Raw genomic sequence first — 27,716 nt, forward strand, 5'->3', positions numbered from 1 at the left:
TTAAAAATAAAAATATATTTTAAGGCTATCACAAAGATTTCCAGCATTGAAACCACATTTCTCGACACTCTTTGAAGGCGCCCTTTACTTTGGTTGTTTAGAGCCTCGGCTCTATACAACTGCACCCTATAAGTAATTACAGTTATATAATTATGTAATTATTATAACTATATAATTAATACATACAGTTAATATGTTGATTATATTTAATAATATATTAATTAATATAATATATTATTTATTATTTACACATAGTAATTGTATATTAATTGTTATAATTATTGCAAAAACATCATCGATCTTTATCATCTTTACCCTTCCATCTCAATTTTAGGTAACTCTCTTTTATCTTTAAACTCTCTACAAATACTTAGAAAATGCCTATATTTTTAGCCTTCCTTTCTACAAGTATCATTTCTTGAAATATTTTTTTTTTTCATAGAATACAAAATATTTGTTGATGGGTTTACTTGTCTTTCAATTATCCATTCATATATATTTGTTATTTGATATCCAACGTTTCAAATATTTAAATATATAAAGGCTTGAAATTAAGCTAATTTTGATGCCTAATTTCTACACACCTCTGTCCACCCTTTAATTTTTATTGTCTGTTATCTTTCCAAAATAATTACTTTTTGGGTAAGTCTCCTTTTTCTTTGAACCCTCAACAAAAATCTAGAAAATATCCTTATTTTTCTAACTTATTTCCAATAAAATACCTTATAAAATAGAAACTTATTTGTTTAGCCATACATTTACATGTGCTACATTATTGATTCTAATTTGATTCCTATTATCCAAATTTCAAAATGTTTAAACATTTACAGTTAACTATGACTCATATATGAATTTAGTTCCATACAATTTTTTTATTTTTTATGATATATTTTATGCAATTTCAAGTTATATATAAGTTTAATTCTATATTTGCAGTCACACACCACGTGTCCTCTTATATAGTTTCTCTTTAACCTTCCATATGTCTTGTTTTCTAAAATCATATCCTTCAAGCTATAACCGTGATGTGTCATTTTAAGCCAAGTCACACCAACCTTAATTTTTGGCCTAACAAGCCTGAATAAGTCCAACTAGTCAAGCTCATTATACATATGTTGCATCTGGGCCTGATGAGATGTGGTCCACTCACCTTCCTTGAAAGAAAATGAGTATATTAAAAATAAATAGTATAAATGAAGATAAAATTAATTTTTCCAGTTGCATGCATAATCAATTGAGATAAAAAAATAAAAAATAAAAAATAAAAATAACAATATAATACATGTCACTTATTTGCAGAGTCATCAAAATAAGAACTTTAACATGATCTAAAATAGATTATGGATCATATATGATTAAAAAGATGCAGGTAAAAGAACTCCAAGTATCAAAATATCTAGAAATGATCTAGATCTGTAAAAATAATAACTTTTATCTTCCTAGTTTTACTAATATTATATAGATGCGAGTTGCACATTAGAAGAAATATAAGAGAGACATACCTGGTTACAGATCTTGGGAAACATGATGGTTTCGCACTATAGAAAATATAAGAAATGGAGAAACATAAGTGTTTCTGTAATCTACACAGAGAGGGTTGGGGATTAGCTATTGATGGAGAGGGGTGGGGGAGGGTTGAGGCAAAAGAGGGGAGTTGTAAGTTGTACTATGAAAAATAGGGTTGTATAGTCTTAAATATGGAAGAGGCAGGTAAGATGCACTGTACTAAGATAAGATTGCATTGAATAAAAGGCGAAAGAGGCGGGGTAAAATATGTATTTAGAAGCAATTTGGTATAGAAAAAGAGAAGGCGGGCAAGATGCTTTGTACTATGAAAGATAAGATAAGATTGCAGTATCTAAAAGCCAATGAGGCGGTATACGATCTATATTTAGGGGGAGTCTGACATAGAAAAATTTGAAGAGTCCTCATTTACTAATTTAGGATAGCTCGTTATATGAGCACGAGTAAAAGGTGAAGATAGACGACTCTTTTATTTGGGAGTCAAAAATTTTACATAGGTTTTATAATATAGTGACAAAAGTGGAAGTTATCAATTTATAAAGTTGGCTAAAGGTTCAAATTATATAGATTTTCATGGGATTGGATTAAGAGAGAAAGTGATAATGAATAAGAAATATAAAGAAGTAATAGAGAGTTATGATTTTCTTGTAAATAATTCAATAGGAGCACAAAGTACACTTGAAAAAGTAGTATAGATTGATATTGACTAATTATAAATGCCTCCAATTAAGAAGCTAGGTGAAAGATAAGTTACTAATGCTTGATTCAAATGATAAATCAATATTTTCTTTTTATTAAATTTAAGTTCATTACTATTATTTTTATAAGTGTTTAGTTTGTTATACTTATATTCTTTAGTATTTTTACATTTTAAATCATATTCTAATTTATTTATAGTATAGATGTAGATCTTTTATGTTGCTTTAATAGTCAATTGATTTAGATAACCAACAAGATGAATGTTTTAATTAGAGAGTTTATATAAAATATTTTAGAGTTCAGAAAGAGTGTGTGTGCATGAGAGAGAGAGAAAGAGAGAGAGAAGGAAAGAGAGTGACTTATTATAGAAATAAGGAAAGAAGTTAAGATAAAGACATAGCAACCATAAGCTGATTGTAAAATATAGTTTTTTACATTTTGAAATGAGTAGATAAAGGGACATTGTAGTTTGGAAGGAATGAGGGCAGGTTAGGTCATGATTTTTGAATGGTTTGATGTTGGAAAAAAAAGAGAGTAATCAGTGCTATTATAGATTTAGTTAATACTATTTAGAAGATGTCTATAAGTAAAAACTTGAATAGATATCAATTTATCAAATATATAACTGAATTGAAAAATAATATATTTTCCACTTTTTTAATTTATTTTAAAATATGTTTATAATTCTCATTTCTTGTATTTATATTTTGTTTATTTTCTCATAATTTTCTTATATTTATATTTTCTCATATTTTGTTTAATTCTCATATTCACTATAGAAGTAAGATGCACTTCAAAATCGACTAAAAAAGGTTATGTCGACTATTGAAATACTCTACAATTGATCATCTCGCCTTGATATGTATGGAAATGATAAAAAAGATATTTTAAGTCCTAAAATAGGTCATTTTATAATACATATCATTTAAGTGCAAATCTGATGAGATCTTTATTGAGACCTCATCAAATTCATGCCAAACGATTAAATATATGTGTAGATCTATAGAGAAGTAGGCCGGTCGAAATATTGATTCAATACTGATGTATATCTAAGTAGATTTGACCCCATTCTAGTCTATTGTCAATGCTAGTTGAAATCTCACACCAAATAAATCCTTAAAAGCTAAGAATATAAACTAATCAAGAAAATAAAAAATAATTTAGAAAAAATAGTAAATAAATCCAATAAATATAGAAAATGACAAATTATTTAGCTGAGACACGAAACCTAGAGTTTTGAGCTCAGATCAAGTTGCTCTTGTGCTCACCTTCTCCTTACTTTGATGCTTTTGCTTTAGAGATTGATTTGTCAAATTCTATAGCTTGGTAAATTGAAGGAATTAGGGTTCTTTGGCCTAGATCTAGGCCTATAATTCTTAAAGATCTCCAGGATTTTGGGTAGGAAGAATTAGGGTTTCTCTAGTCCTAAGGTTTTTTTAATTAATTTTCCAATGATATTTTCCCATTTCTTAAGGTTTTCGCTAAGTTTCTAGATATTTTTGGGGATCTAGGATTTTTAAGAATTTTTAAGAATTTTGAGAATTTTCTAGCTATCTCAAGAAATTTCTAAAATTTCTAGGGTTTGTAGGGTTATTTTTCTAGGGAATGTGAGGGGGTTTATGTGGACTGAGGTATGGGACTCTCCTAAATTTTTAAAAATTAGATTTTAATTATTTAAATAATATTTCTAATTATCTTAAGAAAATTTAGCCAACTTTGACCGATCAAACCATATATGATCAATTAAAAACCACTTCTAGATATTCTTGTGGGGGCTTATGGAATCGTTCAAACAAATTTGGATCCATTGAGCTTGCCTTACATGTTGTGGCACGAGCTGCCCGACATATCACATGTCGTGTAGGCTTGCCTGACGAGTATCGACTCTCGGACACCAAGGATTTATTTGGCATTTTCCTGAACAAATATGGGCCATAACTTTCGAACAGTCTATCTGATTTAAGTGAACGTTGGAAAGCTCTTAAGTCCCCTATAATCTAGACTTGACAATATTTTTATTCTAGACTATTTTTATTATCCTAAAAATATTTTTATTTTTATTTTATATTTTTAAAATAAAATCATTGAAGAATGACGTTTCTAAACAACAAAGCACAAAATTCCAAAAAGGAAATGTGCCCAGAATCGAGATACACCATTAGACATTGCATAGAAGTTGATACAAGTGTCTATGTCCACCAAGTGTTAGTAAGTGGTCAAACCTTTGGAAATGCATGTCGAGGTTTCATGGGTCTCAAGATTATCAATTCATTCAACTAAGGATCTCTATCGCATCAATAAAAAAAAGGTCCTGTTTACATAAGTTACAATATTCTATAGTGTTTATTCTAATTGAATAGCGTAGATTTAGCACTAAAGCACTGTGAATGTTTTTAATATGACTAAGAAAGACGGAGTGAAAAATCGAATATGTAAAGATCACACCAGAGAAGATAATGATTTGTAGTTGTTATACGGTCACATCAAAGCTATTGAACAATAAATTTATCTCCATACCTAAACAACAATGATTACTCTATTGTCACTATACAAAACATATGGTCGACCTATTGTGAGCAAACAATGAAGCAACAATACTAAACATAAGAACTACATCAAAAAAATAACAAGAACTATAATCCAATGTATAGGATTATCGTTAGAAGGAAAAAACAACCCTCAGTATAGGATTGCGGTTAACTCGAACACAAATACCCAACAATGTAAATTAGTGGTCTATCCAGAATGCTCTATTTTACACCAATGAAATAATAAAAAAGTTTCAAAAGGTGAAATTCGTTAAGTTTTTGTATGTAAAAAGAAATCAATAACATGCTTAAGCAAATCTAAATTTTCGAATCTCACCTTGAGTTCTTAGCTGCTTAAATTTTTAGTTGTCACGGACCTCTCTTGCTCCTTGTATTGATGCTCTAGGTTAAAGAAAAAGAAGATTTTTTAGTGGGTTAGTCACCTTGAATTCTACATATAGCTGACATATTTTTTTTGAGAATATAATACTGTGTTTTTACACTTTTTTTAAGACAAAGTTTTATGAAAATCTCTAAACTAAAATTCAAAGATATTAAGTAAATTCAAGAAGACCTTTTGAAAAGTTATTTGAAAAATAACAATGGGAATTTATATTGATTCTATTAGAAATGTGAATTTTTTTGAAAATTTTGAAAAGCTTAGGAGTTCTTAACCGATTTCAAAAAATCATAGATTTTGAAAAACCATATTTTAAATGGACACTCTTTAGCTATGGATGATACTACCCTTGCCCAAGCTTGATGTTGAAAATCTAGACCTCATTTTTGGGCCAGGCCTACCGCGCGTCAACCATTATTGTCAACTCATTCGTGAATTAAAAAATTTATGTTTCATCTTGTTGAGCTCGGGTTGCAGTCGCCCGTCCCCCCTTGCCCCTTTCCCCCTACTCTCTCTCTAGTGGCGGTGATTTTCTATTAAACTCGCTTCATTTTCTCCCTCTGAAACCCGGGTGTCGTTTAAATCTACTCGCGAACCGGACTTCCTCCTGTCTAAAAGCTCGCAACGCGTCTCTCATTTAAGTGTGGTTTGTGTGAGCCGAGGTTCTAAAGAGTCAAATTAGACCCACTTTCAAATACTATTGAGAAATATGGTTTTAAATTTTTAATATTAAAAATTTTTGTGATAGTTTTAAATATATAGAAAGTTGAAGGTCTAAAACTACGTAACTAGATGTATTATTTTCAGAAACTCAAAATCTATGTTTTTTTCGTGTCTATTCCTATTGATGTCGAGATGATCCATTTGAATATATTTGAGCTTCAAATCGACCTCTTAAATGTTTTAGGTGGGCTCTAATTGGATTGCTCCAATTTTTTAGGTGCGCTCTAATTTGACTGTTCATAGCCTCGGCTCTGTATAAACCTTTTCACTCTTTTAAACACGGTGAGAATCCCTATAAATATCCCTCTCTCGTAAGGAGCTCAAGCTGAGAGCCATGGCGGAAGACCTTTTCTCTTATAAAACATGTGGAGCACAACCCAAGCTAGGAAAAATAGCGGAAGATGTGGAGAAGAGGTTTGAGAATGTCATGAACAAATTGTCAACTTCTAAATGGTATGGAATTTGATGTCTGCATCCCCTTTTCAAGCATGTAATTTGAAGTTCATGCATAACCATTATCGGGGCCCCTGTAAAGATCATTTTGTTGTTGTGAATATCATTTGTAGCTGTCATTTTTGGATTTTCGCTAATTCTAGGGTTGATTTTTCTTCAAACTCTGAGATTTTGCAGTTCTTTTGGCACGACACCTACTTCTATGGCGAAGTCTGCTTCATCGATGCCTGAAACCCCGCTTGAGGCGAATCCAGTGGGTCTGCAACTGCATTCGAGGTCTTCAAAAGATGCCCTCAATGGAGCTTCATCTCCTCCTTTATGCAGGCCATGGGACAGAGGGGATTTTCTTCGGAGACTATCAACTTTCAAGGCCGTGACATGGTTTGCCAAACCTAAGGTCCTTGCTCCAATCATTGTTTCCTTTCGTTCTGTAATTTCTACATGGGGTTCTATACATCTGTATCTCACAGTTGGTATTTCAAAGGCAATGACAGTGACATGAAAACGGTAGGTGATATAAATCATATAAGTAAAATGTATAGTTGAACCTCGAAATTAGTTTGAGTGGTTCATGTCAATAACTGCTATTGATCTCGAGTTAGTCTCAATAGGATCTCCAAGGATTTGAAGTGGTTCTGAATTGTTTCTTTTTCTTAATTGGTAGGAAATCAAGTTGGCCTGCTTATGTTGTTAGAATGAAGTCCTTGAATGCTCTACATATTGCAAAGTCTAACAGTGTCAGTATTAATGTTGTAAAAAGCGATAGTTCATTAATGTTGTAAAAAGCGATAGTTCTTTGTGTGACCTGCTATTTTTCATTGATGGAGTAAACCAGAATATATACAGCTCATTGTGAGAAGAGAGGGAGAAGTTACAACTGAGAAGAGAGGGAGAAGTTAGTGAAGAAAGTTAAGATAAGAGAGGGAGAAGTTAGTGAAGGAAGTTAAGAGAAGAGAGGGAGAAGTTACAACCGAGAAGAGAGGGAGAAGTTAGTGAAGGAAGTTAAGAGAAGAGATAAGGTTGATGTGGCATAGTAACTGTAATACTCCACCTCAAGTTGGTGTGTGAGGGTCAAAAACACCCAACTTGTGTTGTAGATAATCAAAATTTTCTTTGCCTAGGGCCTTGGTGAAAATGGCTGATTATCTATTTGGAGATACTTTGTTGAAATGATTCCTGCCTACAATTTTTCTCGAACAACATGGCAATCTAGTTCAATGTGCTTGGTGCATTCGTGGAAGACTGGATTTGAAGCTATGTGTAGAGTAGCTCTGATACCATCTAAAAAGCGATAGTTCTTTGTGTGACCTGCTATTTTTCATTAATGGAGTAAACCAGAATATATACAGCTCATTGCGAGAAGCGAGGGAGAAGTTACAACCGAGAAGAGAGGGAGAAGTTAGTGAAGGAAGTTAAGAGAAGAGAGGGAGAAGTTACAATCGAGAAGAGCGGGAGAAGTTAGTGAAGGAAGTTAAGAGAAGAGATAAGGTTGATGTGGCATGGTAACTGTAATAAATGTGGTGAATATTTCGTAGAAATTAGAATTAGTAGGCTAGTTAAATGTGTATATAACCTCTTCCAGTCATGCTTCTATTTAGTTATCATACACCTTTTGTTATTTAAATATTTCAAAAGGAGAAAGTACAATAGACATGTGAACTATTTTTAGCCTGTGGTTTCCAGAATTGTTTGTCCATACCACTTTGTTGGCTATATTTGATGACATTTTGAAATGATTTGCTTCATTTGATCACATTCTGAAATGTGTTCTTGTTATTTGGTTGTATGAAGTTCTGTAATGGTAATAATAATGAATGTTTTACTATTGATTATAAATAATTAATAAGGAAAATTGTTTCATGCAGGCTGGACCGCATTTCTACATATGCGGTCCAGAAAGTGTAAAGCATCCATCTTTGAGATGGATGCAAGTAGGTGTTCCATCTAAAAACAATTGAAAGTAACGGTCCAAATGTTTTCTTACTAGAATTATTATTTCTAGTTTTTAAAATTTATTTATTTTTTCATATTCATGATCTCCATGTTCGAGATTACATGTCCTTAAAAATTAAGTCTAAAAATCCATCTAAGAGGCCCGCATTTCTACATATGCGGGCTTGGCAACATAGAAATCGGGTCCAATTAATCATGGGATGGAGAATTACCCCTTGATAATATTTTGGGAATCATTGATTAAAGATTTATCCGAATTATTATAACTCATGTGTTTCATATTTTTGCCTTTGTAAATGCATTTATCACCCAGGGATCGGCAAGTACAAAAGACTCTTGATATATAGTGGTTTGTTTGTGTGAAATAAGATAAAAAAGAGAAAATTCACATGCATACAAAAATAAAGGGTGGGATCTGTAGCATACTAATTTCTCAGTCTAATGATCTTCTAACTGGGTCCTGTAAGTTCCACTTGAAGCCATCCAAGAAGGGATGTGGTTCCCAATAGAACAAGAAGAGGGGCCAGGTGGGTACCTCTAGTGGTGTGCCATGTAGACTATATACATGATTGTGCCTCACTGTGTCCCATTAGATTGGTGATCTATTTTTTGTGTTTACTTGGGTTTCCTTATGTTAGTTGGAGTTAGATTACTTTTTTCAATTGCAAGTTCCTAACTTAGTTTTCCATATGTTAGTTGGAACTCCTTTTTGCAATGGGTGTGGTTTCTATAGAGCCTAGGCTCTAAACAATCAATTTAGAACCTACCTTCAAATAGTGTTGAGAAATGCGGTTTCAATACTGAAAATATTTGTGATAGCCTTAAAGTATATTTTAATATTTTTATAAAGTTTAAAGCTTCAAAAATAATGTATATTGACAGATCTATGAAAACTTGAAAATCTTGAAAATTGACGGTCAAAAAATGCGTTACAAAATACACTATTTTCAAAACTTGAAATCCATTTTTTTTTCTCATGTCCATACATCTTGATGTCAAGATGATCCATTTGAGGATATTTGGGCATCAAAACAACCTCTTGTAGTGAAATTTTTGAGGCAGGCTCTAATTTGATTGTTTAGAGGCCCAGCTCTATATAAACTTTCCCCTTTTGTATTTAGAGGCAATATTAAGTTTACTTGTAGTCCAATAATGATTAAAAGAGAATTATTTCACCAATATGAGGCCAAGGCAAATCTTTGAGCAATAGAAATTGCTTTTCTGATGGTATTGTTTCCGTCATCGTGTTGCTGATTCCAAAACCTTTTCGTGGAATTGAACCTTTTCGTGGTGCCAATTCCATGTCTCGTATCATGTACTCTCAAATCTACAAGTTACCTTAATCCTTGCTACTGCTGATTCTGACATGATTAGCCCTTTCTTCCACTGTCTTTCCTACCCCCTGCCTCCGTCCATCCATTATTTCTCCCACTTCATCTCATGCCATTACCATCACATATTTTCTTTTAGCTTCCATGCACCTATCATGTCCACATGGCACATGCCACTGACTGTCATCTCCAAACCCCACGAGACCTATCACACAATCTACACCAAAACATTAACAGCGCACCTTCCAATCTTCTTTCTTTATGCATCCCATATACTTAATTAAGCCCATAAATCCTCCTTCATCTAATCACACCTACCATATCTTTTGTCTTTCAACACCTAAACCCTATATGACCTTAGCCAAACCAAACTCAGGTCTATCTCCATATGTACCATTGTTAGGATCAGGAGCTGGAATGGGGATCGTGAAAGGCCAAAAGTACCTATGGTTGGAAGGAGCCATTCATATAGGTTTCGAGATCCCAAAATGTTAGGGATCTCGATCCTTTACCTTTTGGGGATCTGAATCCCAACTTTTTTGGGAGCACATATACTTAGGTGAGTATATATACTCTTTAAAGCAAGGATATCTTATTTATAGTTACTAAGCAATTCAACTATATTAAAATTATATTTGCATTGCTCTCTGCTATAAATAAAGGAAATTATCAGTTTGGTTGGTATCTTGGTCTTTAACCTAACTTGGAAATTGAGATCTCTTGAATATTCCTTTCTAGAGCCCTGGAGCGAGATTTCCGAGCCGGATTCCACTTAAGTTGGGATATCCAGAGACTATGATCTGTACACTAACCCTAGATTAAACCTGATCATTGAATGCTAACCCCAGCTTTTGCAACCCTTATTACCACAGTAGACTACATAAAAACAACTCACAATATTATCTAATTCTGACATTTTTGGAGCCCAACATGTATATTTTTTTTTAAAAGCTTCGGCTAAAAATTGAATTTTTGTGTAATCTTCTCTATCTTGAAAGCCATCAATAGATTGGTTGGTGTTGAGTTGCCCAACAATCACCAGTGTCAAATTGATTTGAGGTCTTTTAAGTGGCATCCACCACCTGGGGTGGAGAGGGAGCCCGCTTTTATTTGATGTAACCTGTCTCTTTGCATCCTCAGGTTCAACTTTAGCAATGGCCTCAAATTAGTGGCCAAAATAATGCTGAACGAGGTGAATCCAAGGGAAGTCCCTGAGTTTAGAAAGTTAAATGATGGCCTTTGTTGAGCCTTAGAAAAGTGAGAAGAAAAACAGTAGGTTCCTCCAAACCAAATACATGACTTCTATGTCGTTCTTATGCATGTACCTGCACCTAGGGGATGGGTGGCACCTTACTTTATTAAAGCGTTTTACGATATTGGATATTCTTAACACTGAACTACAAGTAATTTAACTAGGGATTCTAGTAGGGAACTATTTAACTAGGGATTCCAATTGGGGACCAGTAAATGACCCTTTTTAGAGGGATATATTGGGTTAAAAAGTCGCATTTAGGAAGAATGTGAAGCCAGTATTTAATAACCTTTTAGTTTGTGATCAATCCTTTGATATTGATAGTTAATGAAGCATGGTCAGAAATGAGCCTTTGAAGAGCCATTACATCAATATTAAATAACTAAATAAGCAGGAGTATGGAGACACAATTGGAAGCATAATAACATCAAAATTTAAGGAAATCTCTCTGAAATAGTCTTGGAAAAAAAAAAGATATTTGATAAGTCATTTGGAAATCAAGAAATAATAAGTGTAGGTTAACGTTATAGCATTCTATACATGAATCAACAGAAAAATAGTCGTAAGCTGACACATATCATAACATCAATGATAATTGTGCAATAAACAGAGGTGTGCAAGACTTCATCACCAATCTGCATCTTTTGGCCTTCAAAAGGTATGGAGTATGGGCAGTAGTATAGCATCAACGGGTAGAGAAGATCAGGGAGAATGACAATTGAGGGGAAATTAGGAAGAATACCATTCATTAACTGGAAAACAGTCTTAGTACCCTACACTAGAGGCCTCTCACGACACATTTAGTGTATTCTACGTGTCACTAAGTTTTCTCTGAGTATACCTTAACCCTAGTCTCTCTCTCTCAATGTTAAAAAATTTGGCTGCCTGGCTGCCTAGGTGGCCAAAGCCCTTTTCCTCTCTCATAAGGGCCTAGGCGGGGTGCCTAGGCGCCCAAGGTGCTTTCCTAGGTGGGCTCAAGGTGGGTCTGGGTGCCCGGGCCCCTTAAAAAAATTAAAAAAAGAAAAAAGCAAAGCCACATCTCTCTCTCTCTCTCTCTAACTTTTCAGAGAAACACACATGTATCTATCTTTTTATAAAAAAAGAGGGGCACATGTATATCAAGTAAAAAAAGCAAGAAAGGAGGATAGGTGGTTGGTGGCAACAAAAAAGGCTAGGTACTTGGTGGCCACATGCTTGGTCACACGTGCATAGACATGTATCTATCTCATGAAAATAAACATGTGCACATGCATCTTTCTCTCTCTAAAAGTGGTGACCTCCCCCACCCCCTTCCTCCCTCAAAACAAAGGGCCGCCTAGGTATTTGGTCTAGGTGGCCAACACCCTTGGCTGCCTAGGTGGCTGAATCTGTATTTTTTAACATTGCTCTCTCTTTCTCTATACCCAATTACTCATTTAAGGCACAACCAAGGGTCTTCTTTCGAGGCCCTTCCCCTTATCTAGGCTCGTGACTAACGTAGTTTGCTAGGTTTTTTGGTTTAAAAATCTGAACTTATTGTTTGCACATAATGGCATTCCATTTTGAACAGGTGGATGTAGGGGTCCTTGGTCTAATCTTGTGCTCCACCACTAGAATACATGGGATATATATAAGTTTACATATGGGCGATAAAGTCATGATCTTGCTAGGAGGCAGATTTTGGTGGAATTATGATGACTAGGCGAAACATACATTTGGGAAAGGTAGGAAGCCATGATGAATTGCAATCTTCCGAAGTGCAGAACGTTTACATTTTGTTCATTCAAGAAATGGGAGAAGGTGGAGAGGCCATGGAGTGGATGCCTCTTGAAGCGCCGGGGTGGGTGGGGGGCTGGGGGGGGTGATGGGGTGGGGGGGGGGGGGGGGGGGGGGGTGGGGTGAAAGGTGGGGGTGTGGATTCCTGTTTTTCCTTAGAATAGGAAATGGAGGAAGGGGAAGTGAATGGGTTTTCATATTTCCAAAATGTGGGAGCCCATGATGTTGGTTTTTGTCATTCCTTAAGATGGAACATGATTGTTGATGAGAGAGACAATGTGGTGGACAACTAGATGCTTATTTGAAAAGTAATCCAGTATGGTTGTCTTAAATGGGATTGAGATAAAGGTAGATGGCCTGTAATGGAGTAGAAGTGCCAAGAACCCTCTAGCTCGAGAGGGTTTCAAACAATAAGGGGCTTGAAACACTTTGGTTGGAATATAACGAGAATGAAAGAAGTTCCAAATTCTAAGAGAGATCCTTTAGAACTCTGGATAGAAATAGGATCGAAAAGAAATTGAAATGGGACAAGAACTCATCTCTCTCTCTCTCTCTCTCTCTCTCTCTTTTTCTCTCACAAAGGGGGACTTGTATAGCTCATGGTCCCAAACAAGGGCTATCTTTTCTCCACACATTGGTTACATTGGCATATGATCATCATCATCATCATTGGAGCTTTTTCCCAATTATTTGGGGTTGGTATGCGAATCCTGGTCCGCCATTCTACTCTATCAAGGGACATACCCTCAGTGAGGCCATAAGTCCTCAGATATTTTCTCACTATTTCCAATCATGTCTTTTGGGCCTACCCCTTGCCTTTTTTGAGCCTTGCACTTGAACCAACTCACAGCTCCGAACTGGTGCTGTATTCGATCTGCACTGCACATGGCTAACCCACCTAGGCCTACTTTCTCTCATCGTATCGTCTATTGGAGCCACACCCTAAGTTTGCCCGAATGTATTCATATCGAATTCTACTGCTTCTTGTCTTGCACTCATCCATCTCAACATCCTCATATTCGCGACACTCATCCTATAGGTATGTTGGTTACATTGCCATGCGGTCAAATTTCATAATTGAGTCTCCCTTGTGCATTCTTGTGTAGCTCACTATCCTACACAGTAGTTATCCCACACATTTGTAAGCTGACATTTGGTTTAGTTTACCTAAAAGAAAGACTTAGGCTTAACAAATTAGAGTTGCATTGTGATAATAGATTAATCTGTTTTAGTTAAAATTTTATTGTTTGAATATTTTAATTTCTTTTCCAAAAGAAATTGGAATATAAATTTTCAATGTTTGAGACATCTAAGAAAAATAAGTACGGGAAGTGAAATGAAACATAGTAGCTTGAAATGCAGTTCAAGAAAGTGGGGGAAACAAGAAATGAGGAAACATTTACAAAGCATTACAAAAATCCATTGAAAAAACATGGGTGGAATTCTTAAGAAGCATTTTCAAAGCATGTAGGAAACAATTGAGGAATGAGCCAAAAATGTGAATTGAAGCTTCTATGATAGGTTTATAGAGTGAATTGAAAGTGTTTGAATCGCATACATGAATTAGACAATTACTAAGTGTACAAGTTTTTGGCTTAACATGTCGTTCACTTTCAAACTCTCTTTAGAAATAACATTCTAAAAAAAAAAAAAAAGAAAAAAAAAAAGCGGACTATAACAGAAGAGGTGGGAATTTGCTTGTTGGATTTTTTATATTTGAATTAAAGAAAACTATGATGAGCACACCAAAGACTGAATCTGTTTTTTAGGTTTTTGGTAATAAACAAAGAGACACCAAACTTAACTTTGTTTTTGGTATTTTTTGGATAATAATAATGAAAATAAAGACTAAACCCTCAAAGAGACATAGAGAGAGAGTCTGGCACAAGCAGAAGCACACTTGATTGATTTTCTCTCTCTATTTTTTTTTCAATCAAGAGGGAGAGATAGAGAAATAGATGAGAAAGGTAAAGCCATTTTGAGACTTCTTGGATGAAATAACAAAGAGAGATAAAGCTCTTTTATTTTCTTAATAAAGAGACAAAAGAGACGGGAAGGAGATGAGAGGACAAAACCACCTTGTCAGACCCCTCCTACATGGTCTTTTTCTATGAGGAAGAGATGAGAAAGAATCTTATCAGGATGCCTGGGAGACTTACTCAGACTTATAGGCCCACTGGGTGTAATGCAATCTACCTCAGTAGCTACCTCGAGCAGTACCTCGTCGGGACTCACTCCCTTTAAGAACAAGACTAAGGATAGTTAGGCCCTTAGGTTAATGAACCAAGAAGACGATCTCACTCGAGAGAATTTTTTATTTCACAACTCGTTTCTTTAAAATGCATGCGGTACAATTAGGCCTAGGAGGGATTCTTTCTTCCTCATTTACATTAAAAAAGAAAAAGATACACCAAATTGTACTTTACATCCTATCGAAGAAAAAGTAAATGAAATCCTATCGAAGAAAAAGTAAATGAACAATAACACCATTATATAACCTCAAAAAAGCTAATGTTTCTACTATACAAAAAAAGGGTGTTGTCCCTAGGGTGCACGGAGTGCCACATGTGGGGTTGGATCCATGGTCCCACATGTTTTTAAAGTTTTGAAGTTTTCAAAAATACCCTTTTATAAAAATTTGCAGTAGAAGCAATACTTTAAAATGCAAAAAAAAATTAAAAATCAAAAGAAACATTTATAATACCAAAATAAAATATACTAGGAGTGGACTGGTACCAATGGGTCAAAATAAGTGGCACTAAAGGCACTCCATTCAACCTAGAAACCATGATCCACAAATGTTCTCTTATCCAACCCAACAAAGTCCCATGACCCACAGTCTCTTTGCAGGGGCTCATGATTGACTTGTCAAAAGATGGATAATAAAACAGTGGGACTATGATCTTGGAATATGGATTACAGTTCCTTCCTTTAAGAGCAAGTTTAACACATGTCACTATAGTGTAAGGGGCTCTCTCAATGCACATGTACACATATCCGGTTAAAATGATTACTTCCCATGCGGCTGTCATGTGTAAATGCCGTGCAGAAGTATGTAGAGGCTTTGGCCCTTGCTCTCACAGGCCTACAACCACACACAAGAGACCACGAAGTTCTCCTAGCCTACAAAAATAATCCTTGGGCATCTCTGCAACCTCAACAAGGGATGACTCACTACAAACCCTTTTCGATAGTGCCACATGACCAGGGCCATAAACCGTCCAACCCTTAGTAAGCCAAAACACACTTTCACTGAAGTGTATATTCCATTATAAATATCATTTTTTTTACAACAAAACCCATCAAACACAATTCATCTTTTTCTAAAAAACCTAAAACTTTAGAAATATCATCCATTATTAAAATAAAGAAGAAATTTTGAACATAGACCATCTTTACCTAAATAACCCTACGACGTAATAAAGCTTTATTCCAAGGGACATGCCTAACATCTAATAAAAACACCAAATACTGTGTATTTACCAATGTGGATGAAGTGGAATATCAATTTGCCCAATATTAACGAATTGATATTTTTTGTTGACCTTCTTTTTAACCTTTTGTTTTTTCATAATTTAATAAAATGACTGGATAATCCTCCTGACTCTCTTCATGGGGACTTACTTCTATCGTGAATATTTTATACTTAATGTAAAGGATTAAGAAAAAATCGGATATTATCATGTTTGTCTAGAAAGTTTTTTTGTTCCAGAATGAAAGAATGACGACGAGTTCTAGAAAATTCAAGGAGTTCTAGAAAATTGAGAAAGACAACATTTGGAATTTGGGAAGAGTCAAAATTTTTGGGTCTTCTGAAATGGAATTATCAATGGAAAATTTAGAGGCTGAGGAGTGTCTAGGACGAATCATTTTGATTTGGGATTTAAAACACTACCAATTTCTCTGTTGGGCTCAAGATTATGGATGTGGATAATAAATGGATAGTTCTGTCATTCTGTTTCATCAACTTCACAATATTCGACGAATACTGGAGGCTCATCCCAATTTATCTGTTTCTCCCTTTCTTTTGCCTTTGCATTGGTGGATATTTCAAATCTCTCTCTGAAGACTCATCATTTTTATTCTATTTTTTAGGTCTTTGTTCTTGTTTTTTGAGAGCTCTATTTTCCTTTGCATGCACATATTGGAAATCTTCTCCATAATTTCCAACGGGCCAGGGAATTACATATGCTGATATGTAAACAACCTGAAACCAGCCATTTCTTTCAAGAGCTTCTAGATAAGCTAGTTTGTAGACTTTTCCCACTCTCAGTATCGTGAAGCAAATGTCCCCATTGCATGATTTCATCAATTGGGAATAGATTTGTTTTCCATTTTGATGAACCTTTAAACTCAGATGATGGATGCTGGTTTAAAGATTTGTGAGGAACGATATATTTGATTCTGCGCTCTGAATTATATTCCACTTCCAAGTTGTTCTTCAAAATAGTTCCATGTTTTGAATGTATCACTCTTTGGTGGGATTCCATTGGGAAAATGGTTTTTAGCAGTGATAAACCTGTCACCGACCCTACATCCCTTTTTCTTGAAAGGAACGAAGTCGTTGAAGAACTGAGCCATGGTGATACTTTGGATTATGCGAAGATGTGAACCAGACATTAACGCTCAGAATAGAAATGAAAACGACTGGACTCAATGAAACTGAACACTTACTGAGAGGACTTAAACACACTGTAACTTATTGAAAGGATTTAAACACACTCTTGAAGAAACTGACACCAAATTCCCACCACTCTTTTGTAGAGCGCGTATGAGAGACTTGACTAGCGAATTGACTAGAAAATTGCTTGTCGAGTCTCTCATACGCGCTCTGCAAAAGTGTGGTGGGAATTTGGTGCCTGTTTCTTTTGTAAAAATTTTATTTTTGAGTCCAGTTTAACTCCTTACGATCCAAAATATCTTCGTGGCCTGATTTTCAATCCAATGGTCCAGTGAAACTTTTTGGATCAATAAAAAAGATCTTTATCTTGAATATGAACCAGAAAAATTTGCCGTCTATACCTTTGAACCCTATTGTTGCTATGAAACACATCTTGCAAAATATTTAGTTCCCAAAAAATATCTTGAAGAAGAATTCCTAACAAAGGCATTGAAGGATCTTCGATATGGGAAGCTTCGCCTTTCCTAATTGAAGAAATTTTCAATTGGGGACGAATATTTTCTGATGAAGAAAAAGAATTGTTGTATATAAAAGAAGCTGAACTGGATAATTGGTATATACCGGTTTCAAGCCTATTCGTTTAGATTTTTCCTCTATTATCAAACAAGTTAACGGGAATAAGCCCCCAGTTTTTGATAAATATGAAGAAGAAGAAAGTGAAGAAGGGTCAAGTATAGAATTTGTTCTGAAGATAAAAATGTTGCAGATAGAACAGAGCACAAAAATGCAACGACTCTTCTTGCCCTTTTCAAATAACTGATGGAGGTATGAACTCTTCCTCCCTCTTCCTCTGGTCATGAATCAACAATATTTTTTGTTGAGGAATTGAAAACTAAAGAGATAAAGCAAAGCGTCATGACTGATTATAAGGGAGATTTCTGGCATTTATTAATAAACCTGTTGAAAATAACGTTCCAAAAGAACAGGTTTATCAAATAAAGAAATCAGCTCATGCTCAGAATGTTTTATTAGTTCTAGCAAAAATTGCTATAGATGGACATCAAGAATGGAAAAAGGTTGAATTATTTTTAGATATTGGAGCTAATATTAATTTTTTCACAAAAGAGATGTGGTAAAATTAAGTAAAATATCCCCAGGGAAAATATGTTGAAAAAATGAATGGGCTAAGAAAGTTAATGGATTTTGGTTTGAACATCCCTCTTAAACTTGGAGAAAAAGTGGTTTCTGTAAATTTTGTAAATATAGATGATAGAGGGTATCAGGCTGGATTAAATACTGTAACTCTGGATGAAATAAGTCCCTACACTATTTTAGAGGCTATGGTACTATTTTCCATTGAAGGAGAGAGAGATTATTCCAAGAATATCTCCATCACTAAAAATGTAAATGAGATCAAAACAAAATTCAGAGAAACAATCGTTCTATTTCAAAAAAATTATAAAACGACAACTCAAAATGGGAGAAGACCATTAAAAATATGAGTTTGTTAAACAAATAAGAGGATTGTCCTTAGAAGTTGGATCTCATATAACCACTATTAAGGATATTACAGAAAAAATTACAGAAATATTGTGTTGAGCACCCCTTAGAAAAATGGGACAAAGATTCGCTTATGGCTCATATTCCCACTCTTCACAATATACCAGTTCAGAGTTAGTCTATTCGAATGAATAAAGAAGATGAGGTTGACTTGAAAAATTTAGATTAATGAACTGGTAGAAAAGGGTTTAATTTACCCAATAAAGAACAGTGAGGGTAAGGGAAAAGAAAATATTTTCAAAGTTTGACTGCAAATCAGGGTATCATCAAATCAAGATAAAAGAAGACAACTCTTTCTACTCCTGAATGACTATTTGAATGGATGGTAATGCCATTTGGTCTAAAAAATACTTCCTCACAGTTCCAAATGACAATGGACACCATCTTCAAACCCTACATAAAGTTTATTGCTGACTATATAGATGGTTTTCTTGTTTTTTCTAACATTGTGCATGAGCATGTACAACATCTTAAAGCATTTACTCAATTAGTCCAAGATCATGGCATTGGTCTGTCGGCTTCGAAAGATAAATTTCAAGTTGCTATAAATACAGTTGATTTCATCGAGTTCTTCTATCAGAAGGAAAACTATAATGCAGCCTCATGTTATTCATAAAATTGATAAATTTCCTAATCAGCTCCTGAACAAGTTACAATGCCAGAGATTTTGGTTGTGTAAATTATATTTAGGATCTTATTCCAGCATTATTAGAAAAAATAAAAAATATTAGAGATTGCATGAAGAAAAGAACCACATTGAAATCATGCACATGGAATGAGAAGGCTACTGATGAGGTAATTCAATGAAAATCCCAGCCCAAAACCTTCCTTTTTTAAGTCTTGCATATTGAGGTCCTTTTATTCAAAGTACAAATACTTCCTCAGAAACTTGGGCAGCTGTACTATTAAAAAAGGAAGAAAGGATGAAAAAAAGTGTGCTTGTATCATTGGGCAATTAAAAAATCATGACCTAAATTACTGGCCTGCTGAAAAAGAAATTTTGGCTGCAATAAGACGATTAGAAAATTTTTATCCTTATTTAATTGGATAAGAATTTATTTTAAGGATCAACTCTATTAACCTAGCTAGTTTATTAGAGAAAATGTTGATATCTAGCCCTAAATTACAGAGATATGCTTGGTGGCAATTTTTATTGTCACAATACACTTTTTCCATTGAAAGGATACTAGGCAAAGACCATAGCCTTCCAGATGCATTAACAAGGGAAATCAAAATGATAAGGATGGTTCGTAAACCTCCCAGAGAGTGGATTACTTATCCTTGATTGTGCCAGAAAATCAGATATCTTTTTCTTGGACCAGCTCCATCAACTTATTATAGATATATTTATGACTTCTTCAGGGAGAGTAAGTACTGTTGTAAATAATTTAAAATGGAGCTCCTTAAATACATAACTTATAGCCTGGCTTATAAGAAAAAAAGTACTTGATGACTTGCTATTCATCATAAGACCTTTATACTCTAATGCGGATTTTATTAACAAGTTATTAGGATATATCGAGTGGGAAGACAATTTGAGAAAGAATGTGTTTTCCAAGAATAAACTTTACAGAATCAGGAGTAGTCAGAAGGTACAGAGACGAATATTTATGCGATGAAGAATTTGTTGAAAAAGAACCAACCTCAAGCGAGTTGTTAACAACACTGCAAAAGGAAGTACAAAAATGTGTAGCTTGCTAGAAAAAGGTCAAACTATTTTGTCCAAATCATCTACAAGATTATATGCAAGTTCTCAAGGAAGTCAGTTGTACAAAAGATTTCCCTTGAAGAAGATATAAAGCATTAAAGCGACTTTTAGTTTTTGCATAGTTTTACTATTCTTGAGCTTTTCACTATTCATTTACTTTTTGAATAGTAGTCACTATTCATTTACTTTTTTTTGAAATGATTTAAAGTTTACTATTCCTTAGCCTTTTACTATTCATAAGTTTTTTTGAGGTGATGTAAAGGTGTTACTAATCATTTACTTTTTCTATAATGGGATGCGAAGTAAGAATTGATGTATCTTTTTCTTTATTTGATTTGATGTAAAGGAGGAACAAATATTCTCTCCCGAGGCTTATAAATTGTTCCCCTTGCATTCTAATGAACAAGCGAGTTGTGAAAACAAAATTGTCTCTTGAGTGAGATCGTTTTCTTTGTTCATTTGAATATGCTTACTATGAACCGGTATATTGTGAAGAGTTTTTTCCCATTTTTTTAAGGGGTGTTCAACACAACATTTCTATAATTCTTAATGGTGCTTATCTGAGATCCAACTTCTAAGGAAAATCCTCTTGTTTGTTTAACAAGCTCATATTTCTCATGGGCTTCATCCATTTTGAGCTGTCTTTTTATAATTTTTGAAATAAAAGTATTGTTTCTCTAAATTTTATTCGATCTCATTTTTAATGACGGAGATATTCGTGGGATTATATGTTTTTCTCCTTCTATGTAAAATAGTACCATATTCTCTGAAATAGTGTAGGGATTTATTGCTTCCAGAGTTCTGTATGTAATCCTACCTGATACCTCCCATCATCTATATTTACAAAATTTACAGAAACCACTTTTTCTCTAAGCGCTTCAGAGGAACATGTAAAGTAAATTTTCTTAACTTCATTCGCTCATTCATTGTTTCAATAAATTCGCCTTGAGGATATTTTACCCAATTTTTCTGCATTTCTTTTGTGCAAAAGTTAATATTAGCTTCAATAACCTTTTTTGCATTTTTGATGTCTGTCTATAGCAATTTTGGCTGGAACTAATAAAACATTCTTCGCATGAGCTAATTTCTTTATTTGATAAACCTGTTCTTTTGGAAGAATATTTTCAACAGGTTTATTAAATAAATGCCGGAAATCTCCCTTATGATCAGTTTAGAAACTTTGGCTTATCTCTTTAATTTTCAATTCCTCGTTGGAAAATATTATTGATTCATTATCAGAGGAAGAGGGAGAGGAAGAGCTCATACCTTCATCAATTATTTGAAAAGAGCAAGAAGAGTCGTTGCATTTTTCTTTTTCTGTGCTATGTTCTGTCTACATCATTTTTATTTCTAGAAAAGATTCTAGGCTTGACTCTTCGTCCTTTTCTTCTTCTTCATATTTATAAAAAATTGGGAGCTCATTCCGGTTAACATTTTTAATAATAGAAGAAGAATCTAACCTTATAGGTTTAAAAAATGGTATATACCAATTATCCAAATCAGCTTCTTTTATATACACCAGCTTGTAATAATCGCCTTCTTTCTTTTCATCAAAAAATATTCGTCCCCAATTAAAAATTTCTTCAATTGTAAAAGGCGAAGCTTCCCATATCGAAGATCCTGCATGCCCTTGTTAAGGAATTATTCTTCTAGAGATTTTTGGGGGACAAAATGTTTTGCAAGATGTGTTTAGTAACTACAATAGGGTTCAAAGCTATAGATGGCATATCTTTCTGGTTCATATTCAAAATAATGATCTTTTTGCTTAATCCATCACGCTCTTTAGAAATATGGTTCTCCATCACTCTCTCTTTCTCTCTCCATGCACACAGATACATACACATTGAAGGTAGTAAGTGATTTTATCTTTAAATCTATGTCTTTCTTTCTTTAGGATTATAACGTATTCTTTCTCCCTTTGTCCCTCACACACACATACATATGAACTTAGAACATGTCAATAGGCATAGAGCACTTCACAAGCTTTGCAATGGTTTAGGAAACAGTTCAATCGGTGATCCCATTAGAAAGTTATGATGAAATTCTAAACGATATAAAATATGAATCATGTCCCTACTGAGTTCGTCACATTTTTTGCCAAATCTTCTACTCGTATTTCACCTAGATTTGACCAAAAAAAATTTATAGGTTTTCAAATATGCAATTCACGTGTGTTGCACATGCCCTTCACATGTGTTTCTCACAATTTTTCATTCCATGGCTCAAGCTAGGACCTCAGCCCCTTGCCCAGCCGACTAAATTGAGTGAGTCTGAGATGACTTGCCCAAGTCTTGCCCTAGCTAGAGAAAGGGGAAACAATGGAAAAAATAGTAAAAAATTTGAAATATTCAGAAAAAGGAAAAATTGAAAATTCCAAACAAATACTGAAATTAAAAAACTGCATGGAACGTGGGAGAAAAATGATGGTTATTGGCTTGAAAAATCGAAATGATCCAAGAAAATGGGAAACATCAGAAAAATTTGAAAAAAAAATCAAAATCGTAAAAAAACTTAATATTATATATGAATTGAGTAAATCAAATTTTCTAGCCTAAAATAAATCAAATTATGAATTTAATTTGAAAAAAAAGGATGAATATACCCAAAATTTGGAGGCAATGCCCCTGTCTTTGCACTTGGTATCAATTGAAGCATAGTTACCGGAATCTCTCTTCGGACCTCGCGATTCCGGTTTGGAAACCCTCTTCCACGTTTCCGTTAAGGAAACTCGACGGAAACCGTTTTTTCGAACCTCGGAACTCGATTCTTTTATTTCGGAATCTCGATTTCGTACCTAGGTGGGAACCTTTTTTAATAACATAGAAAACTCGATTCCTGAATTTCGGAATCTCGATTCCCCACATATGTGGAAACCTAGTTTAAGAACCAAGGAAATTCGTTTCCTTAATTTCAGAATCTCGGTGCAACACTTCTTTTAAAAATATTTTTCGGAACCACGGAAACTTGATTCCTTAGTTTCGGAATCTCGATTCCTTAATTTCAGAATCTCGATCCAACAGATCTAGAAAAACTTGAAGCCCCTAATTGTGGGTTAACGCTCCCAAATAGATTGAATCTGGCTTACAACGTAGTTTGAATCTTGATTTCATGTTAAATGATACACGATTCTATATGTAATGAAACTCATTTCGTTAGGGTTTTGAATCATCTACACCATATAAAACATTGGTTTCTTGTAAATAATAACCACAAAAGTAATGTTTTATTTTCTAGTGGATGTCATGCTTTAATGTCCCAAACAATAGCATTAGGTGGCATGTGTTGTAGAAGGGGGTATTATTAGTTATAAAACATGTATTTTAGTAGGAATTTAATGAGATTGTGTTGTTTTTTTAGTTATCTTTATTATGTTTCTTATATTTTTATTTACCTTGCTCATAGTTATGTGCATTGCTTAAGTGAACATGCACCACCACATCTCGCCTTGCAACATTGCTTAGTGTTGTACTACCGATTGCAAAATGGTTCTTAGTAATGTTATTTTTACTTTTTTTTGGCCTGATTTAAATGCCTATAGAATAATGTTCCTTATATTTGCGGTGATGTAAATTGCCTTGGTTTATTAACCTTGCTCGTATGTTATGTGAATTGCTTAAGTGAACATGCACCACGTCTTGCCTTGCAATATTGCTTAGTGTTGTACTATTGATTGCAAAATGGTTCTTAATAATGTTATTTTTACTTTTTTTTTGCCTGCCTATAGAATAATGTTTCTTGTATTTGCGGTATGTAAACGACCTTTGTTTCTGAATCTTGCTCATATGTTATGTGAAAAGACTGCTTAAGTGATCTTACACCATGTGTAGCCTAACAACATTGGTTAGTACTTGAATAGTGAATGTAAAGTGGTTATTAATAATGCTAATTGAATTTTTTCGCCTCTAATTTAAATGCCTATAAAATATTAAAATCCTTTAATAACGTATAAAGCAACACACATGGAATGATAATTGAAACTCTAGAATTTATACATTGTGTAATAAAAAAAAGTTACAATACTCATAATAGAAAGTGAGAGAGAGAGAGAGATAGGGAGGGGGGAAGGGGAGGGAGAGGAGGGTGGCTACGACTTGTTCCTTCTTCCACTCTTTCGAGTTGCTGCGAGGAGCTTTTGTGTAATGGTAGAAGATATTGGAGGAACTTGAACTGTAGCAGATGATGGAGACGCTCTTGGGGTGGAAGATGATGGTTGCACTATTGGGGCGGCGGATGCGCTCGATGGTACCTTTAGTTGCGAATATATCGGGGTGGCTTGGAGTACTAGGTGGCTCTCTTGAAGTACCGATGGAGTGACAGATCCCAAAGGCAGTGAAGACACAACTCTGTCATCATCAACCTCGAGGCGTGCATCCAACAATTCGAGAGCCACTATGTCATCCTCGAGGTGATCATCTTCTGGATGAGAGTCCCAATTCTTATATTTCTCTTTGTAGTCCGCTCGCAATCTACTCAACAGTCTGTCATTGTAATGAACATGCACCAATGATTCAGAACGATCCGCATTTAGTCAATTTCGTTTAACATTGTGTATGTAGCTATACGTGCTCCAACATCTTTCTGCACATGAGGAATTAACACTTTGTGACAACACCTTCACCGCAATTGCATGCAATTCTGGAGTACCACCACCATACATGTCCCACCATGACACTGCTTCCATAGAACCCCTATCAACAATAGATGGGGAAAGGGCGAAAACCCCTCTATTCCCAAGAAAATCACCAATTTGTTGCCGCACCCGTCCTTGTTCCATATCATTTGGAATCAGTACATCAAGGGCTGTGTGGTAACATGTAGAAACTTCTGGGTCCTGGTGGGGCTTCATCCTCCTTTCACCCCTAGGTGCTGGTGTAGCCAACCACTCTCATGAATAATACTTAGGACTGAGAAGGAAAGCCAAACAATGCAATGAAAGATTTGACCGGTCCCAACGAGCCACGACTAAAGTCTTCACCCTTTGAAATAACATAAGATCGTCATATTGGACCACCGCAATTTCCCCCAACATAGTATCCATGCGCTCGTATGCCTCTCCTACGACAGCCTTGTCGCTAGCAGCGAACTTTATTGTCTTCCATATTGGCCTTGTAAAAGACAATATCAATTTATTCATCTTCCAGAACTCATTGTCCATGATAGTATCACGTATGATACCATGTTGATTATCTGATGTGCCTCGTTTCAAACCTCCCACTCACTACCCAACACTAAAGACGTCAAGGCAACTCTCACTTCCATCAATCTCCTCAACATGATATAATGATATTCGAACCTTGTCTTCTTAGCCTTAAGAAGTTCTAAGTTAGAATGGGTCCGAAAATGTACAGGCATCTTGTATGATTACGATTGTACTTTACCACTGCTTTTGCCTGCTTACAATGTTTGCGAACGAAAGAAAAAGATAGATTTTTCTTATTTTTGTCAACAATATCCTTCATTAGCAGACTCAAAGTATGAGCCAAGCAACCCGACCAAAAAATGTTGGAATGACGGCGTTGAATTATAGTACCCGCACATTTGCAATTGGCCGTATTGTCGGTTACGACTTGAACCACATGTTACAGTCCAATCGACTTTATGGCTTTTAAAAGGATATCGACAATCACTTGACTAGTCTTTTCAACTGATGAATAATTAATGCTATTAATGAGCTTGGCCTTCCCAACTGATACCGCCATGACATTAATCAAAGACTCGTTCTTAATATTACTCCAACCATCAGATACCATGGATACACCATAACTTCCCAACTCACTCCTAATTGCACCCAAAGCCTGATCGATCCTACTTCTCTCTTTATCAAGCAATGTTGTTCGGATCCTGTCGTACTTAGGTTCCACATAGCCTTTTGGGCCGTTATTAACAACATAAATCATTTCATGGAACCTTAGTCCCTTCGCAACGTTGAAAGGGATGCCATGGGCATAAAAAAAAGAGCCATGGCAGCATCCACATCATCTCTTGCCTGAACATTAAATAAATGTGGGATCTTAGCTTGGGTATTGCCCTTTCTTTTTTTTTATCAAGACTTTCGGTTTGCACTAATGATGGAAACAACGATGTATCAACCCAACAACCAACATCATTTCTATTTTGGCATTTTCTCCCATATAATCTTTGGGCTTCATCCTCCTCAAACTTTAATGCCTCTCACTCTTCTTTGGATAATTTTGGGCAACTTGATATCCCTTTAGACCTCTTAGCAAATGATGGTCCCAAAAGATGCGCTCGCACGTGAACATAGGACCTAGAAAAAGGGGTTTCTCTACAATTGAAATTACATGTCCACTTCTTCGTACCACCGCTCCCCTTGCCATAATTACCTATGACTGTCACGTACTTCCACAATGGAGTGGAAGTAGGCTCTTCGACTTCTTCTTCTTCCAACACCACAGTCGCATTATCAGACCCAAAAAAATCGGCATATCCAATTTCCTCCTTGATACCATCACCCAAATACAAAATTACCTCTGAAAACAAGTTTAGAGGTAGAATTAGTTTAAGCATGATGCTTTCTTAAAATCAACAAAATAAAAAAAACAGGTAATTTCCATTCTTTCATCCTTGCACAATCCCATTCGCAATCCAATCCCAATTAATATCCATTTTAATCTCTAGAAATCTATAACAAAAAACAATAAAACACAAATGAGTTTAAAGTTACTTAGATCGTCCTCTTGGATCTCTCTCTCATCTACCCACTGCCTACTTCCCGACCCCAATTTGGAACTCTCTCTCTCTAACCCCCCAATTTGGATCTCTCCCCATAATTTGAATCTTTCCCTCCCCCCAATTTGGATTGCTCTCTCTCCCCCCAATTTGGATATCTCTGTCTCCCCCCAATTTGGATCTCTCTCCCTCCCCCCAATTTCGATCTCTCTATCTTCCTCCAATTTGGATATCTCTCTCTCCCTCCAATTTGGATCTCTCTCTCCCCCACATATTTCCTCACACGAACCAAGTTTGAATCTCCTCTCTCCATATGTAAACAACCAAGTTTGAATCTCCTCTCTCCATATGTAAACGAGTTCAATCTTCAAAACATTAACAAAGAGAAAAAAATGCAAAGAATTAGATCAACAAGTGATAAAAAAAAAGAAGAAATCTATATTAACTGATGACATCATCATTAAAAAAATTGATGACATTACTTGCATTAAAGTCACGCATGTGCAATAAAGTATAAGT

The 27,716-nt window shown here is 35.0% G+C and overlaps 1 protein-coding gene and 1 long non-coding RNA gene across 10 annotated transcripts in view; both read left to right on the forward strand.

Moving 5' to 3' along the window:
* The first annotated feature begins 5,567 nt into the window (after positions 1-5,567).
* Positions 5,568-27,716, forward strand: part of LOC18435993 (C3HC zinc finger-like protein) — a 44,643-nt gene continuing 22,494 nt past the window's right edge. For 6 of the 9 annotated variants that reach the window (XR_016060547.1, XR_016060548.1, XM_006846025.4 and 3 more), the window contains exons 1-2: positions 5,568-6,327; positions 6,505-6,724. Coding sequence is in view for 4 of the 9 variants with exons in the window: in XM_006846025.4 (XP_006846088.2) it covers positions 6,209-6,327; positions 6,505-6,724 (339 nt within the window). In the remaining 5 variants the exon portion in view is untranslated. Of the gene's footprint in view, positions 6,328-6,504; positions 6,725-24,772; positions 24,913-27,716 lie in introns of those variants that run through there. The other 3 variants (XM_088873556.1, XM_088873557.1, XM_088873558.1) reach the window with 3 other exon arrangements.
* LOC148780791 (uncharacterized) lies at positions 6,759-7,128 on the forward strand. The gene is made up of 2 exons (XR_016060549.1): positions 6,759-6,834; positions 6,992-7,128. It is a non-coding gene; the product is annotated as an uncharacterized LOC148780791 (long non-coding RNA).

The sequence above is a fragment of the Amborella trichopoda genome, chromosome 8 (genome assembly GCF_054954075.1).
Source record: "Amborella trichopoda isolate Santa Cruz 75 chromosome 8, AtrichopodaSantaCruz75HAP2 v2.0, whole genome shotgun sequence".
Taxonomy (NCBI): domain Eukaryota; kingdom Viridiplantae; phylum Streptophyta; class Magnoliopsida; order Amborellales; family Amborellaceae; genus Amborella; species Amborella trichopoda.